At 34.3% G+C, this 18,796-nt stretch overlaps 1 protein-coding gene across 3 annotated transcripts in view; it reads left to right on the forward strand.

The window, feature by feature from the left end:
- Nucleotides 1–18,796, forward strand: part of LOC150110341 (KICSTOR complex protein kaptin-like) — a 252,785-nt gene that overhangs the window by 182,175 nt on the left and 51,814 nt on the right. For all 3 annotated transcript variants that reach the window (XM_090393083.1, XM_090393074.1, XM_090393065.1), the window contains one exon: nt 13,808–13,912. In XM_090393083.1, the coding sequence (XP_090249209.1) occupies nt 13,808–13,912 (105 nt within the window). The remainder of the gene's footprint in view (nt 1–13,807; nt 13,913–18,796) is intronic.

Consider the following 18,796-nt stretch of genomic DNA (forward strand, 5'->3'; position numbering starts at 1 on the left):
TACAAATATAAGTGGGGCCCGGTCCCTATAGCGCGCTGTTTATAAAACTACACACACACACACACACACACACAGAGGGGGGGGGTAATATAGATATATAGCTATATATATAAATTGGGCAGTATGCAACACAGTATTCAAGTCAGTTTTATGTCATGGATCTTAAAGTTGGGTTAGAAATAAAGCACTTCATCACAGATATGAGAGTTCTGAAAAAAAAAAAATTAGGGGCCTGAGCAGATGGTAGTAATGGCAGAATTCATATTAAAAATGAAGATAATATGAAGGAACTCGACATTTGTTAGCATTCAAGATGTGAGCAGGCTAATTTAAAGTATGGTCACTTAAACAGAACGGGAGAGAGAGAAAGTTTGCAAAATGGGGGGGGGGGTTGATGCCACGATGGCAGGAAAAGAACCCCAGAAGAAGACCAAGATATAGATGGATTGAAACAATCAGAAGTGACCTAGAAGACTGAAATGTTGGATATGACAATATTGGAGTGGTAGCAAGTAATAGACCAATTTGAAGAAAAATTACTGATAACAGATTAGTAATAACTAATCTCCTATGGGAACAAGGAAGACATAAAAAACTATCGTCCAATCTGTCTACTCTCTTACATATATAAAATCATGAATAGAGCAATACTGAACAGAATCCAAAACACTCTCGAAGACAACTCCAATAGAGAGCAGGCAGATTCAGAAGAGGCTTCTCCGCAATAGATCATATCCAGGTCATTTCACAACTAACAGAAAAATGCAGAGAATACTGAATCCCTCTATGTTTCCTCTTTATTGATTTTCAAAAAAGCATTTGATACCATAGAACACAATGCAGTCATTAGTGCCTTACTGGAAATAAATGTGAACCCTACTTACATCCACATGATAAAAGAAAGTAACAAAAATCAGACCATACAAATAACTCTATTTGATCAAACTATAAATATAGATATAAAGAGAGGGGTCCTCAAAATCAATGTGATCTTTCCAAATTTATTTACCAGCACTTTAGAATACATTCTGAAAAAAAAAAAAAAATAGACCTAAACGGAGGAATAAGCAGATGGTGAAAAACTACAAATCCTTATGTTTGCTAATGATCTAGTACTACTGATATCCCACAACCCAAAAGACCTAGAAGAAATGGGTGAAAAAATATACATACAAGCAGTAAGATAGGCTTAGAAATGAATCTAGTAAAAACAAAATGGATCAAAAACATCTACATAAATGACAGTCACCTATGGTATTAATAACATCCCTATAGAACAAGTTGACTCCTACAATTACTTAGGACAAACAATAAAAATGAATAACGATTTATCTGACAAACTAGCCAAAAGAAAGAAAGCTGTATGGCTATCATTCAACAGACTAAAAGAAACACTTACTGATCCAAATCTTGACATCTCTGCGAAGGCAAAACTATTTAATAGTGATATTCTTCCATCACTCACATATGGATCAGAAACATGGAACACGAGAAAAGAAGACACTCTCAGAATAACTCAGTATTCAATAGAACGTAGGATTTGTAACATCAGCAAAATGGAACATGTTACAAACATGGAACTAACAAAGAAAGAAAGAGATCAAGCATAAAAGATGTGGTAACTGCAGTATATGAAAACAAGATGAGATGGGCAGGTCACATAGCCAGACTCAAGGATAACAGATGGACATATAGAATACTCAACTGACAACCAAGGAAGACCACCTACAAGATGAAAGATCCACTAGTGAAATCTGTGGGTATAACATAGAAGAGAGAGAGGATCGAGATTGTTGGAGGCATCTTTGTGACCTGTACTCATGGAGAAATCCAGAGTGAAACACAGGTCTATCAAGATAATCTCTTATTAGCAAAATGGGAATTTAATTATGTGGTCGTGTCATAAAATTTAGAATCCAAAAGTGCCTGCAAACTTTGCACCAGAAAAATAAAAGCATAAGCCTCTTACAATATGGCTTCCAGTTTGCTCTCTTTAAATCACTAAAAACAAAACAACAAAAAAAAAAAATTTCAAAGTCATTTAACTGCTTTAAACTTGATGCTTGTTTTTCCGTCTCTCAGCAATGGGTTACTGAAATCTAATTTTATAACTCATACTTATTTTTCTTACAATAAAAAAAAAAGAATTGTGTATGTTCTTCTTTAATCTCTCCTTTAAATATATATTAGTTAATTTCAGTTTCCTTGGAAAGACAGCATCAAGATAACTTAACATTGTATTTTTTATTTCCTGGAAAGTTTTTCATTATCCTCAAGTACAAATATTTCATTTTCTGTGTTTAAATTATTTAATCAGTTCAAGTTCATTGCTCAACATATTTTAAAGGAATCATCTATTATTTTGGGGTTAAGGGGAGGGCTATAGAATGCCTTCTTAGTAGTTTTATTTATATTTCAGCTGAGCTTCCTTTGAAAGAAAATTCATCTGTTAATGCAGGAAAACTGTTTGCTTCTCTCTTAATGATCTTGTACTTCTTTCTGACTTTAAAAAATGCCTTTCCTTTGTTCTGTATTTCTTCCCTGAACTTCTAACTTTCAGAACATCTTTTGTTCTAATCAACAGTTTTTTTTATGTAATTTTTTTAAAATCTCCTATAGTGAAATTTAAAAAAAAATTGGGGTTGGACAAAATAATAGACACATCGAGATATTTAGGAATATAATTTGTTTATGTCAGCTGCATTGAGAAGAAGAAAAAAACAAACTTGTGGTGGTAGCACCAAATGTTCTTGTTTTGTTTTATTTACACTCTGTAGTTGTTATGCATGTGCATTAATGATTATACTGAGTGATAATTCATGTCAAAAAATCGGAAAATGTGATCTGATCAGAGGACAAATCTGAAAATCACATTTGTCCTCTGACTTTGAAAGAGGACATATCTATGGTGCACATTTAGCTGGAGCATCCAGAACAAAAACTGCCACATTATTAGGTGTATTGAGATCACAGTTTCTAAGGTTATGCTGGCATACACAGATCATGACAAGACAACATTATTGAAGAGAAACTGTCAGCAAAATTCAAAAATTATAGAAAGAGATTACTGGACAATTGAGAATTGTTTCAAAAAATTACGGAACTACTGCAGCACAGGTAAGAGCATAACTGAATATTCATCTTGCAGAACCTGTTTCCACAAAAGCTATCTGAAGTGTGCTTCTTCTTCTTCAAATATCATCTCCTAGAAGGAGGTTGGCAACCATGTCAGGGAACTTTTTTCTTTCTTTTGCTGCTCTGGAACATTTATTGTAATTCAAGCCAGTCCAATCCTTAATGTCTTCAAACCACATTCTCCTGGGTCTACCTCTCCCTCTTTTTCCATTGTTAACATGTCGTCGTATTGTTGTATCCTTGTTAAATCGATGTTAATCAATAAGTTGTTTTATTTTTATCTATCCTTTCTTACCTAAACCTTCTAATATCAAAATCCTACCCTCTGTCTGTGAGCCATTGTTATATCTGCCGCCACGTGGTGTGTGGCTCACTGGCATTGTTATGTATCGCCGTGAGCGGCATTTTAAATATCGTTGCTCTTCCATTATTTTACTTCCCTCATTCTTTTAACTTCTCTACTTTAACTACAAGACTTACAAAATTAATTTTCTTGGCTCTAATATCTGTATCACTTCTTACATGTTCATTCTATAAGGAAAGCAAATTCTATATCTCTGGCCGATTCTTAAATTTACTCACATGCATACCCTGACTGTTAAAGGTTATTTCTTGCTATAAGAAACGAATCCTCTAATTTCTGTCTGGGGCCATCTCCTCTTCAGATATTGACAAATTTATTTGTTTATGCTGCGCCAGCCAATATCTTAGAATAGAGGGGACTCTTATTCAGGGAGACTTTTCCAGACCTTTGGTGCACATAGGAGAATAAATTTAGTGCTTATACTCATAAATCAAATGCTCTACTATGGCTAAGTAAATTCAGGTTTGCAGTCGTAACCTCTATAACAACATGTTATACCTTTCTTTCAATTCCCCCCCCCCCTCCCGCTATGGTTCGAATTAATGAGTGGTAGTTTTGGTTCATATCACAGGCGAAACTCAGGTATAAAAGAAAAAAACATATTTATTGGAATCTAAAGACATGATATACACTTTCAATTAGTTCAATGACATGCTAAATCAAACTTATTAATACTCTAACATATGAACAATAAATCCTTCTCTTGAGTTAGGGATTTAACACACATAATATACACATTATACTCTTCTAATCAATATTCTACCTACTGTGTTAATCTTACATATTGAACTAGTCACAATCATCTATAATCATTCCTAACAATTTGTCTTATGGGCATTAACCACTGCTAAATCACTTAAAGTCCTTAAATACTATCCATACTCAATTAATACACTACAAGCACACATAATATACACATTATACGCTTCTAATCACTATTCTACCTACTGCATTAATTTTGCATATTAAACTAGTCACAATCATCTATAATCATTCCTAACAATTTATCTTATGGGCATTAACACTGCTAAATAATCACTTAAAGTCCTTAAGTACTGCCCACACTCGATTAATACACTACAATAATTCTTCTCTTTTACCGACAAGGTAATTATACAACAAAATCTGTACTTTACCATTTCTGGGGGCAGGGTCTCCAGGTCCGTCTGAACTGTCCTTCTTTGTTTGAATTCTCTTTCGATACCTCCATAAGCCTACATCCACGTGGTGGGTCACTATGGTCGTCAGATTAAGCTATGCTCTGCACCTGGCGTTTTCCGTCATCTATTCTCAATCTCTTTCGGACCATCGTCATTTCTACTGCCGGTTCTGGTATACGTTCGCGATATTATTCCGTTGAAACTTTCAGCGAAGACAACGTAAGCCGACATCTCACGCTTTAGTACCGACAGAAGTTCAGACATCGAAGGGAAAGGCGCATCCTCCGATATCGAACTATCGCCACGAAGCACCATCAGGAACCACCGGTCCACGAGAGAAGTCAAATCATTATCCAGGGAAACAGGTGAAAAAAGCCTCGAGAAAGGGGTGCAAACTCTTTTTATTCTCCATTCACTTCCTCCCTTTATGCACCCTGTTCCTTACCACGATAGCGCCCTCTTACTTTTTTCTGCGATCTTTTCTCGCCCGCTACTTTCATGGACCACGGCAACTTCGGCACATCGCAAGATCATAGCAGTGTCTTCCAGGAACCGAATGTGCGTAACTTTCCTAGATTTCCAATGCCTCAGGCCCCGCCCATGACCTTTGGACTATTGTTTACATCTGATTTACCCATTCATTGCATACATGATGCATTTCATATAATACTAATTTATACACGAAGTTCTTTACATGGCATTACAATTCTACTAAAAGGAGGTAACTCTATTTCCATTTACAGTTAGTACTTTAGTTCTTCTGCTCCAGTACAAGTTTTTTTCTCTCAGCTGAATTTTCTGACTTGTTAAATCCTGAATGAATTATTTCTTTAATAAAGTTCTTCATTCAAGATGTAACACCATCCAGTTTCCTTTCTAACATTAATTTCTGAATGCCTTCTTGTCTCGTTAAAGTCCAAAATATTTAAGTTTTCGTTCTTTAATTATTTTCATTAATGTTCTTTTTCATTTTTGCTTTCTTTAAAACATCTTCATTTTTCATTTTCTCTCTCCATGATATTTTCTACATTTTTCTGATAGTCCATATTTCGAAAGCTAATTTTCTCTCTGCTTCTTTATTTAGAGTCCATGCTTCACTGTTGTAGAGAAGATTTGACCAGATATAGCATTTTATTAATATTTTTCTTGTGTCTATGTTAATGTTTCTTGATGTTAGAACAGTTTTTACATCAATAAAGGCTTTTCTTGCTATCTCTATTCTTTTTATTTCTTTAAGGGAATTTCCTCCATCTGTAAACATTTGTTCCAAATATATAAAAGACTGAACCTGTTCGATTTTCTTTTTGTTAACAGTTATGTTTAATTTCTTATTTATTGGTTCTTTTGATATAATCATGCACTTAGTTTTCTTTAGGTTAATAATTAATCCCATGTCTAAGCTTCTGTTGTAAATTTCTGTGACTAAGTTTTGAAGATCATCTTCGATTCAGCTATAAGGACAGTGTCATTGCATACCTGAAATTGTTGAAGTTCCAACCCCCTGACTTTTACACCCTTCAATTCTGAAATATCTTTAAAAACTTGCTTACTATATATATTATACAGTAAGGGTTATAAGACACATCCTTGTCTTACTCCTTTTTTGATTTCAAAGTTGTCAGAATATGTATTTTTATATCTTATTGAGGCCATTTGATTCCAGTATATATTTGTAATTATACATAGGGCTTTTCCTTTTAACCCATTATTCTGTAGGATATGTGTTAATTTCTTGTGATCTATTGAATCAAATGCTTTGGTGTAATCAATAAAACAAAGATATTTATATACTTTTTTGGTTATCGAGGCTTCTTTCACATAATGTTTTCAAATTGAAAATTCCTTCTCCTGTTCCTTTGTCTTTTTGAAAACCCGATTGAGTGTCTTCTATTTCTATTGACAAAGTGCCTTTATTCTTTCTAGGATAATTCTCAGTAGTAATTTTGTAACATGGCTTGTTAAACTTATTAGTCTATATTCTGAACATTCAAAAGTTCTTGGAATTTTGGGAATAGTGACGAAAGTGGATTTCCTTAGATCATCAGGGAGGTATCATAGATGTTATTAAAAATAATCTTTAGGTCATTAATTGTGTTTTCATTTAATTTCTTTAACAATTCGATAGGGATCTGATCAGGGCCTGGTGTTTTACCTGTTTTCATTTGACTTAGAGAATATTCTATTTCTTCATATGTAATTGGTTTACCATCCATATTTCATATATCTAGTGCTGTTCGATCAGAGTCAAACAGCTTTTTACCATTTTGATTATGGTTGAAATTTTTCTTTTTATTTGTCAAAGCTTGGATTGACTTTTGCATTTCTTTACTATTGTTGAAAGTTTATTTTTTGGCAACTCCTATAGGTGGAGATGACCTGCTAATGCTTCTGCCTGGTACCTCCACTTGGGCCTGGCTCCCACTGAAGAGACCTCAATAAAGGTCGAAACTAGTCTGGGTAGTGGCCCTTCTCTTAATGCATAACATTAGACATATCCGCAAGGAGATGTGTTTTGCATTATAGGAGATACTGAGATAGGAGTGTTGGTAGCTTGCTCCACCTTTGCAACAAGTTTTCCTGGTGTTGTACCACCTTACCCCAGTCCTGAAGATACTTTCAGGTGCAAACTTTGTTTGCTCACACTTGGATAAAGAATTAAACTAATTTTATCTTTACTATTGTGTTTGTTGTCCAATTCCTCTATTTCTTTACATTTTCAGTTTAACCACTTGTTTAGCCAATATTCACAGTAGAGCTGCAATTGCTAAACCTCTGAAAAGAATGTTCAGATGCATAAATGATGGTGTCATGACTGTCAAGCCTGGACTTTAGAAAAACTGGAAATGTGCGATATGGTTAGATGAGTCTTCACTCTGTTTCTTACATCAGGATGAGTTTACGTTTGGAGAACACCCGAATGTGTGGTTTCAACAGTCAAACATGGGTAATTCTGTGATGGTCTTAGCAGCAATATTTTATTGGTATTCTGTTGGTCCCATTATTACTCTTCATGGTAGAATTACTCAAGTGATTATTTAGACATTCTGGGTAATGTAGACAGCTTGGGCTTGGACTGTACCATTGTTGTTTGAAGAGCATGAAGGTGAACTTCAGCCTCTTTCCTGATCAGCACAATCATAAGATTTGAACATTATTGAAACTGCTCTGGTCAATTTTGGAGACTAGAATAAGAAACAGATTCCTATCTCCATGGTGAGAATCTGTTCTTTAATGAAGATGTTCTTCAAGAAGAATGTGCAAAATTCCATCAGAAACTATTCAAAACTTTTTGATTCTAAGAAAAATTCAGTCTGTACTGAAGGCAAAAGATAGTCCAACACTTTATTGATAAAGAAATATACATGTATAAGAAGTGTTTCCATTATTTTGTCCAATCCCTGTATATCATTTTTGCAGAAGTGCGGTATTGCCTCATATTGCAAAGCAACATGGCACTGAAAACATCAGTAAAGTCGTATTTACTTTGATTGCAAGAACTTGCCAGAAATGTTAACATTTTTTTCTCCCAAGTTGTCAGCATCCAGAAATAAAAATAAATTTAATGTGAGTCTTTTTTGCTTTCTTGATACCAGTAATTATGGTAATCAAATAGTTTCCAACATGCTGTAACTATACAAAAATTTCTTTTATATTAAACATTACAAAAAAGAAATATTAATTAAAAGGAATAAAACAATATTCCTTTTATTTTATGAAAGCCACTTATTTTATAAATGGGTTACTGCTAAATTAAAAAAATTTTTTTTTTAAATATCTTATATTGCAATATAGCAGCTATTCCACAGTATGAATAGGTTTTGCAATCTGTAAAAAGCATATGGTTGATATGTACAGTATGAAGAGGCCTGGTTAAAGAGCAGGACCTTCAGATACTTCGGTATTCCTCTCCAGTGTCAAAAGAAACAGGAATGGAAGTATTCCCATTCTTGTTTGGCGCCAAATAACCAGGCATTTATTTGAGATATATATCTAAGACATTATACAAATACAATGACCTAGATATTTTTAGAGCAAATGCCTGGGTTTTACTGAATTTCTACATTTTATTTGTTCAGATATAAATGACATAACAAGTCGGTCTTCTGGAATGGTCTTGTAGAATGATCAGCATTTGATTTTGTCATCTCAGAGGAATGTGGTGGATGCTCTGATAGCACTGTATAAAATGTATAAGGTCTCCCATATTGTCAGTTCTTACATTTCAGTCTTATGAATTCTATGGTTAAATTCATTTTAAAAATTGTTGAATTAAGTGGGTAGTTTCCAAGGAATGCAAAAGTTTATGGATTCCTCTGTTTTAGAAAGGACTGATGTGAAAGCACCTGGTCTCTGAAATAGGTAGGAAACAATAATTTCCATGATAATTGGGTTTGTTAGTTTGGATATAAAATGTTACATAAGATAGGAATTAGGTGGAGTGGGTAGGAATTAGATTGGAGCAACTTGAGAACAAAGAGATTGGTAGTTTTCGATATTGATAATGATTATTTGATGCAGGAGTTCTTCTCCTAGGAAAGCAGGTTTCTCATCCCAGAAAGGACTGATGTGAAAGCACCTGGTCTCTGAAATAGGTAGGAAACAATAATTTCCATGATAATTGGGTTTGTTAGTTTGGATATAAAATGTTACATAAGATAGGAATTAGGTGGAGTGGGTAGGAATTAGATTGGAGCAACTTGAGAACAAAGAGATTGGTAGTTTTCGATATTGATAATGATTATTTGATGCAGGAGTTGCTTCAGGTATCTCTGTAGTGCTTTCAGAAGAATGATATTTAACTTTGATTGGAAAGATCTGGATTTGAATAATTTATAAGGAGATTTTTCAGAGCTGGTCTTATGCTGAGGTAGCAGAAATTCTTCTCCTAGGAAAGCAGGTTTCTCATCCCAGAAAATGTGGTTTGTAAAACTCAGTCCTATCAAATTTCTCATAAAATTGAAAATTATTTTCCTCCAGACCATTTGAACAACATCTAAATCTCTGGTCATTTTTTTTTTTTTTTTAAGTAGTACTTTATCTCTGAACACATGTTAGCTTTATACAAATCACAAATCCATCCAACTATTGCATGCTGTTCTGACATTTTGGGTGGTGCCCCCTAAGAGTGTCTAAAAATCCTTGACTCAGTAGAAAAGTAAGCAGTTGATTGAATAATGATCTGCCTTTCACCAATTCACTGTGTTCTCTCTCTCTCTCTCTCACACAGTTGTTCAATTCCTATTTCTTGCATTTTCAACAGATATTTTCATGGTCACTATTAATTAGAATTGTAATTTCCTCCACTCTCTTCAAATGCTTTTAAAACATGTGCAGTGACTTGTCAGTACTGCTCACATTTAAGCTTTAGACTTACAGAATGAATTTTACTTCCTCTTTGATCATTCTCTGGCGCTGTCCTTTGGAGCAGTCTTTCCTCTTATATATTTTCTACAGACTACAAGATGCAGGCCTTCAGCTCTTAATGTTAACAAATCTTTCTTCTCAACATCCCAAGTGAAATTCCAATCATAAGAAAATTGAAAAGAATCTTGAATTATTGATAAATGATTTGGTTTCCTATAGCATTGTTTAATTTTCTAACATAACTTAATCAGGTATTGTTTAGTTTTTATCTTGCCACACTGATATGCTGGCATTGCCATTGTTTGGTGGATACGGTAACTGTGAATAATAGGCAATTGCTGCATTTATGGTGAATCACACCCCACACAATATGAGTTTGACTCCATAGAAGGTATTTGAATAGAAGAGATATTACTCTGCAACAGTGACATTATCATTATACCAGTAAATGCCATAAGCAAATAGTTATGAGGCTGTGGCTGTACATAAAATTTTCTTTTATGCAAACATTACTTAAGAAATACTAATCAGTCATATAAAATGAAACTAAAATTTTTCCTTTTTTTTGTGTGTGTGTGTGTAAAATATGTCAGACCTGCTAGATTTAAAAGATGTAAAAAAATCTGATATTGCTAAACAGTAGATATTGAACACAAATCATAGAACACACAAACAATTCACCTAATACACTCAATCTTAAACACCCAGTATATCACCATGGCTGTGAGTAGATTTTTTGTTTCTTAATGAACACTCACATTTGTATATCACACATACATAATTATTTTGAGTGTGAATTTTTTGCTCTACTAACTGATCGAATATAATTACTTTAGTTCAGTAAATGAGGCTATGAACTCCAGTTTAGGGGACTTTCAAAAATAGTCTCTTTAAACTTCTTAAATTTACTAATGTTGCAAAATGTGTTTGCCAGCTTCTTTCTTTTCTTAAATTGAAGAAAAATATATCCAAAAAAAATGTTTTATGTCTAGACATAGAACTATTTGTTGACTGGACAGTACTCCAGTTGATGAGCTATTCCTGTTTTGTTTCAAAGTACTGTTTAATTTCTTGTGTTCAAGACTGCTGGCTATTGGATATAACACATTTTGCCTTAAACTGTGCAGAAATTACATAAGTAACACTGTCAAAAGGAACTTTAATCCTTCTCTTCTGAACAGTTATGGAATAAAGTTCTGTCTCCACTACTAAATGAAATAACTTGTGTCAGAGTGCATTTCAGTTTTAACCTTTGGAACAATAATAAAGAATCCTTCTTTAAATATCTTCTATTGATGATTCACTGTTAAAATCTCAGATAAAGCTGTCGGTTTCTATTTTTCTTTTCATAACTATTTCTTTCTTCTAAAAACAGAATTAAATTTGAATATCAGCAAACTGTATAGTGTTTCATAGCTGTTGATAATAAGTTGCACTGATAATTGGAAGTATGTGCATGCTCATGCTAACTACAAAATTTTAGTTAAACTGTAGTTGAAATTCTCTTTCCATGGTAGAACAAACAATGTATAAAATAAATTTTGAGGCACAAAAAACAGTTTTATTATGCTGAAATGTTGAAAGTTTATTTTTCACTTGGTTAGAGTATAATAAAATTAGTTTAATCCTTTATCCAAGTGTGAGCAAACAAAGTTTGCGCCTGAAAGTATCTTCAGGACTGGGGTAAGGTGGTACAACACCAGGGAAACTCATTGCAAAGGTGGAGCAAGCTACCAACACTCCTATCTCAGTATCTCCTATAATGCAAAACACATCTCCTTGCGGATATGTCTAATGTTATGCATTAAGGGAAGGGCCACTACCCAGACTAGTTTCGACCTTTATTGAGGTCTCTTCAGTGGGAGCCAGGCCCAAGTGGAGGTACCAGGCAGAAGCATTAGCAGGTCATCTCTACCTAGGAGTTGCCAAATGGTGTGCCACCCTTTTTTAATAAATTACTCTGGATTTAGAGAAAGATGTTGAAAGTTTATTTTTCACTTGGTTAGAGTATAATAAAATTAGTTTAATCCTTTATCCAAGTGCGAGCAAACAAAGTTTGCACCTGAAAGTATCTTCAGGACTGAATATGGTGTTGTACCACCTTACCCCAGTCCTGAAGATACTTTCAGGCACAAACTTTGTTTGCTCACACTTGGATAAAGGATTAAACTAATTTTATTATAGTTTTATTATGCAGTTTCAGACTGTTGAAGCAAAAAGGATGACAAGTTCTCTAATATCTGCTGAAATGAAATTAATCTATACCTTGAACTTGAGAACTGGAGGCAAAAAAAAAGAAATAATTTAAGATATGCAGATGATACAACCCTCATAGTGCAGAAACTAAGGAAGATCTGGAGCTGTTGATTTAGAGGGAAAGTAACAAAGCCAGGCTTAATTTAAACTTCTGCAAAACAGAAGTGATTGCTTTTGGCAATTTAAATGGATTTATAATAGGAGATAAAATAGAAATCACTGAAAGTTATGATTTACTAGGGTCCAGAATCAGCAATGATGGTAAATGTGAAGATGAAATTAAAAGAAGGATAGTCATGGGAAAAAAAAGCTATCTTAAACCTGACAAAAATCATGAAAGATAGAGGTTGTGAATAAGGCCACGAAAGTTAGAATTGTCAAAGCAGTGGTATTTAAAATAAATTAGTGATGTATGATGTGAAAGCTGGATTATTAAGAAGAAAGACAGAAACTGAATTGATTCATTTGAATTATGGATGTGGAGGAGACTATTAAGAATCCCATGGACTGCACGAATGACCAATAAGAAGATTTTAGAAAATATAAAGACAGAATGTTCCTTGGAGGCGATGATTGCTAAACAGAAGTTGATGTACTTTGGACATATTATGCTAGCTGATGGATTATTGGAAAAGACAGTTATGTTGGGGAAGATTGAGGGAATGAGAAGAAGAGGAAGACTGCAAAAGAGTTGGATGGACAACTTAAAAGAACTTACTAACTTGAACTTACAATTGCTGAAAGAAAGGACAAGAGGCTGAGTGGGATGAAGAGCCTTTGTTCACAAGATCACCAAGAATCGAAAATGACTGGATGGCACATAACAACAAGAATATAACATCAGAATTAGTAAAAAATCTTACTTAAATAACAACAATAACTTTTCAACTCTAAATCTTAAAAAAATTATTTTATTTATAGAAATATATTCTGTTTCTTTTAGAGACAAAGACAGATTCATTTCTTCTTGAATAAGAAATTAATTTCTTATTCAAGAAGTTACAAATTCCTAATGGACTGTTTAGCATAAAATACCATAATAGTACATTACTGTAAATGAGTACAATCAATATATTAATTATACAGTGACGCTCACTATAACAAATGCCCCTTATAACAAACTCATTCAGTCACCTTATCACACTACTGAAAACCCCCTAACCAAAGTCCCATAGGCACAGTTCCATTATAAAGGAAATCCACTATGGCAAACTGTGTACTAAACTGTAACATACTGTTGCTATAGTCCTATAAGTTTACTATAGCCAGAGTCAGCTATGCCCTCTGTTCTAACGTACATAATTTACAGTAGTTTAATTTCAAAAGCAAAATTATCAAAATGTAAGTTATGCTATGTAATAAATCATTCCATAATATTTTGTGTAATATTATACTTTGATGCATTTGTTGTATGATTTGAAACTTCACAAAAAATTGGAAAAGCAAAAAAATACTTTTAGAGGAAATCATTCTTTTATTTTTTTAATGAAATATGAAACATTTATGTATATATTTTTCAATTTCATAGCTATTGAAATTGAATCTGCATGGAGTTTACAGCATGATAGTCCTATTTCTGTTGTGCGGCTCTTTACAGATCCTACATGCTTTCCATCTCCTACGTTTGTTCCAGGTATGGTTACATTAATAACTGCATTACACAATTTTATGTAAACATCTTGCTTGTTAGTAAAAATGCACAAATTTCATTATGATTTTTTTTACTTTAGAGATTATGATTGTTATATAAGTTTGATATTTGATACTCAAATTGATTGAAATGGTCTGGTGTTCTGAATTTCATTGCTGTGTGTGCGTGTGCGTGCGCGATGATAGTGACTTTTGAATATTTATCTTAAAATAATGAGTTGTACTTTACTAACTTTTAGTGCATTTTCTCCCAATACAGTTCCTTTCACTCAGTCACTCTACCTCATGTTCCAGACAATTGCTACTGATCTTCTTGTCCAGATGAGTTCTCCTGATTTGGCATTTGCTCAGATTGAATTGCTGAAGTAATTCTGGCTTTATTCAAAATCAAAAGTTCACCATTCAAGTTTTCTAATGCATGTATTTAATGCATTTCAATAAAAAAATTCAGCATATTACAATGTCATGAAACCTAAACTCCAACTTCTCTGTTATTCCACAATAATGCTTTGAGTTGCAAAAACAATTAGTCTGTAAGTCAATATGCAAAAAATCATCAGATCTAGTCAACTTTGAAATGAATGCAAAAACCTTTCCTCTTATAAAGCAGCAATCATGTCTTATCCCTTGTCAAAGCCATTGGCTGCAACTTCTCTACCATGGTATGGTCACCTCACACATCTTGATAATTCAACTATACATTACCAAAACAGAAAGTGATTTGTCTTATCACTTTTTACTGTATTCCAAACAGCACTGCATGCTTGCTACAGGTTTTTTTCCAGAAAAATATCAGAATGATTTTGATTAGATCTCACAAAAGTCATCCAAATGAAATTGAAAGAGCACAGAGATGATACACATGGATATTAGTTCTAGATGACCTTTTCGAACACAATTGGAAAAAAATACTGTCAGGTCCTCTTCTTGGGAAGTAAGTAAGTTATAGAATCTGATCATTAAAAATAATAAAAAAAAAAGTTAGATAAATGTCTATCATCAAGGTGTCTCTGTTTTTGTCATCTCAGTTCTCTGTAACCATGTGTTAAGGCTTAAGTGCTGGGAGGATATCATGTTTAATGGAGTATTGACAGCACTAAGAAAGAATTAAAAATTTTTAATGCTTCCAGTATTTCATCTTGGTCACTGAGACATCTTCAGGAAGTAAAAGTCATATACACTCTCTCTCTGTGGCTATAACTCTAAAGTCCTATCTAGGTGGTAAGCTCTATGTGGGCATTTGTAAGAGGCCTAGGATTGGGACCTCTGACATTTAATGTTTCTCAAATTTTGGGAAGTTTTTGTACCCATATTTGTTTAAATTCAGTTGATTTCTGATTTCTGCTGCAGAGTCCAAAAACAGTTTTTTTTTTAAATCTACTGTGATGGAGCATGGTAGTTTTTTTCTAGAAGATTCTGTGAGTGGTATCGAACACATAGCCTGCAAGACCAGATTGACCATAGCCATGATTGCAGATGTAAAGTTTCTGTTCATTTAAATGGATGGAAACTGATCTACCTGTTTGTCCAAAATGTGCCAACTTTCAGGAATAGTGTAGTTTATATACTCCAGGCACTGAGAGAGAGGAGGGAGCTGATCTTTGATAGAACAGATAAGGATACAGTAAATTTCCAATGGGACTTAAAAGCTGTGTAGAGGTTTTTTTTTTTTTTTTTTTTTTTTTTTTTGAAGACTGGGTTATTTTTTCCGGTGTACCCCAAATGTATAAATTTCTGAATGTAAAAATCATTTCTAAAATCCTTCTGAAGGGATGGCTGAAAATTGGGGGAGGAGGATTTATTTATTTTTTTATAATTCTGTAAGAACTGTAGCCACTGGATAGGATAGTGTTATGCTTGTGTTTGAATTCTGTTGAAAACGAGCTGTACTCCAAGAAGTGGATGAGATTCGGGATCTTGGAGTAATGGTAGACAGTGGAGTGAGGTTCCTGGGACACATGGCACATGTTGTAAAAACTGCACATCGTATTGTTGCTGTAATAAAAAGTACATTGACATGTAGGGAGGTGGTGGTGCCTCTATATACGGCATTGGTCACACCACATATGGACTGTTTTGTTCAGATTTGGTCACCTAGTTTTCGTTGTGATGCGGAAACATTACCAATGATGAATAACCAAACTGATATCAGGACTCTGGAATGTTGGTTATGGAGAGTGTTTGAGAGAATGTGGATTACAGAGGTTGGTGGATAGGAAGAAAAGAGGAGATATGATAGAGACCTTTAAGTTAGTTAAGGGATTTTATCAGATTAATACAGAAGAAATTATAAAAAGAATGGATGTTAAGATGGGAAGAATGAGAGGTCATTCCTGAAAGATGTTGTGAAGAAGTAAATTTTTTATGTGGAGAGTTGTTAGTGAGTGAAATGCATTGCCTGAGTGTGTTGTGTAAATAACTTCAAAGCTCAGTTATATATTGTTGAGAGGAGGAGGAGATAAGTTTGTGAATATGTCTGCCTGTTGGAGTGAGTTTGTTGAGTACCGCGAAGGAGAGGTTAAGGTTACCATTCAGAAGGCATATCACTGGGACAGTAAACTATTGTTATTTTCCTTTTCCATTGTAAACTGTATGCTTAGCTGTAGACTGTTGAAGTCACAAGGGAAGGAGTCTAATGTGTCTGGGCCATATGGCCAAACAGAGAACAGATTATCTATATATTTTAGCCATATAGAAGGTTTGAGAGAGGGGGAAGGGCTGAGTCTATGGCTCATTTTTCAAATTTTTTTTTTTCCTTATAAAAATTGGCAAGTAGTATGAGAGGAGAGGAAACTATACCAGTTCCTTTTATCTGTTTATACGTTTTGTTATTCCAAGAAAAATAACCAGAATTGATGTCAAAGGAAAAGAGATCTAAGATATCAGAAGGAAAAACATTTTTTAAGAGTGTTAAGGTGTCATTTAAGGGAATATTGGTAATCAGTGAGGTGATGTTAAAGCTTACCAATATATCTATTATTTAAAGTTAGATTTTTAATTGAGGTTTTAAAATGGGTAGAGTTTTTTATATAGGATGTGGTATGATCAGTGAGAGGGTGAGAGAGTTTGCTAGATGTTTTGACAGTTTGTTGCATGGAGAACAGTGGTATCTAGTAAAGCCCTTAGCATGGATGGGGGAATTGGGTTTGTGGATTTTAGGTTAACTGTATACCTGGCAGGGGGTGGGTTTGAGTTTTTTTGTAATGTCAGGCAGCCAGGAAAGTACTTTTTTAAGTAAACATTTTAATTTTTTAACTGCATTTTGGTTGGGATCATAATCTAGTGGGATGTAGATAGAGTGATCTTGGAGAATATTATTCATTTTCCAATTATATTCAGTTGTGTATCTGTTGAGTATGTGTTGATTTTGTGTGAGGGCATGTTACAAGTGCTAGTTATATTCTCTGAAGATGGCTCAGTGACTAAGATGAAATATTGGAAGCATTAAAAATAGTTTTTAATCCTTTCTTAGTGCTCCATTAAATCTCCAACATGAAGTTCTTTTTAAAATAATTGAGATGATCATGAACAGTCAGTTTCATCAGCTGAAAGCCCACAAATGAATTATTGATTTGACAGTTTGTTGAAGGTCTTCTCACTTTTCTCTGTCTCTCGTGTAAATGCAGGTATGCATGAATCTACACACACACACACATGCACATCCTCTAGGCACTTGATTTGGAAAAGTTTGGAGAAACTTGTGTAGTCACTGGATTTCATGGCATTTGTTTCCGATTTGCATAGCAACTCATCAATCTACCTTGTTGATGAATGGCCAGTTTTTTTGTTTTTTTTTCAGGCTATTCAGTTGAACGTCATGTGGAAAGCAGATTGTCTTAAGATTTCCATGTGAAAGCAAAAGCATCCTTGGAAGGGCTTTTTTTTTTTTTTTGCTCTTACCCTCTTATATATGAATAACCTCTCACTGATCTCACATCTTATCCATAGTTTTGCTATTGATATACTACATTCAGTTCCTTCTCATATAACTAACATTACATAGCAGTACTCAGACTTTCCAAGCTTCAAAACAACAATAACTGACACCTTAAACTCTACCTCCATGCCATTCTTCCATGGAATGAAGAGAACTTGGTCAAGCTATGCTATCAAAACATAATTCTGTCTTTTTCTCAAATGATTTCTTTTATTCTATTTCTATATCAGTGCCCTTGACCATGTTGTTTGATCTGAGTCTTGGGTCTGGTTTAGTCCCAAAGGTGTGGAAAGAGGGGAAATAGTTCCACTGCATAAAGGAGGATCCAAGACTACTGTTGCAAATTACCAACCGATCAGCATATCAGGAGTCATTGTCAAGGTCTTGGAGAAAGTAGTCAAGGGAAAAATACAGGAATGGATTGATGAAAATGAGATACTGTACGGGGGACAGCATGGCTTTGTGAAGGTAGATCATGCCTCAGTTACTTGCTCAAGTTTTATAACACAGTGACAGCTGAACTGGATAAGGGTAATGGGTTTACAGTGATTCTACTGGACCTTGCTAAGGCCTTTGATAGGATACCACATGGAATTCTAATCAGTAAACTGTAGCATATGGGGAATGGATATAGGGTTGGTGAGATGGATAGGAGGGTGGTGGATGGAGAGATATCAGAAAGTGGTTTATTCAGGAGTAGAGTCCAAAAGACGGCCTGTGACTAGTGGTGTGCTGCAGGGTTCTGTTCTTGGACCACTGCTGTTTAATTTGTTCATTAACGATATAGGGAAGGATCTAAGAGGAACAGTTCATTTGTTCGCTGATGATGCAAAGTTGGGTAGAGCAATAATGAATGCAGATGATGTCAAAATCTTGCAGGACGACTTGGATAGATTGGAGTTCTGGGCTAAAGAGAATGGATGTCAATTT

The sequence above is a fragment of the Typopeltis vanoorti genome, chromosome 1 (assembly GCF_054136105.1).
Source record: "Typopeltis vanoorti isolate ZY-2024b chromosome 1, IOZ_Tvanoo_1.0, whole genome shotgun sequence".
NCBI classification, from domain to species: Eukaryota; Metazoa; Arthropoda; class Arachnida; order Uropygi; family Thelyphonidae; genus Typopeltis; species Typopeltis vanoorti.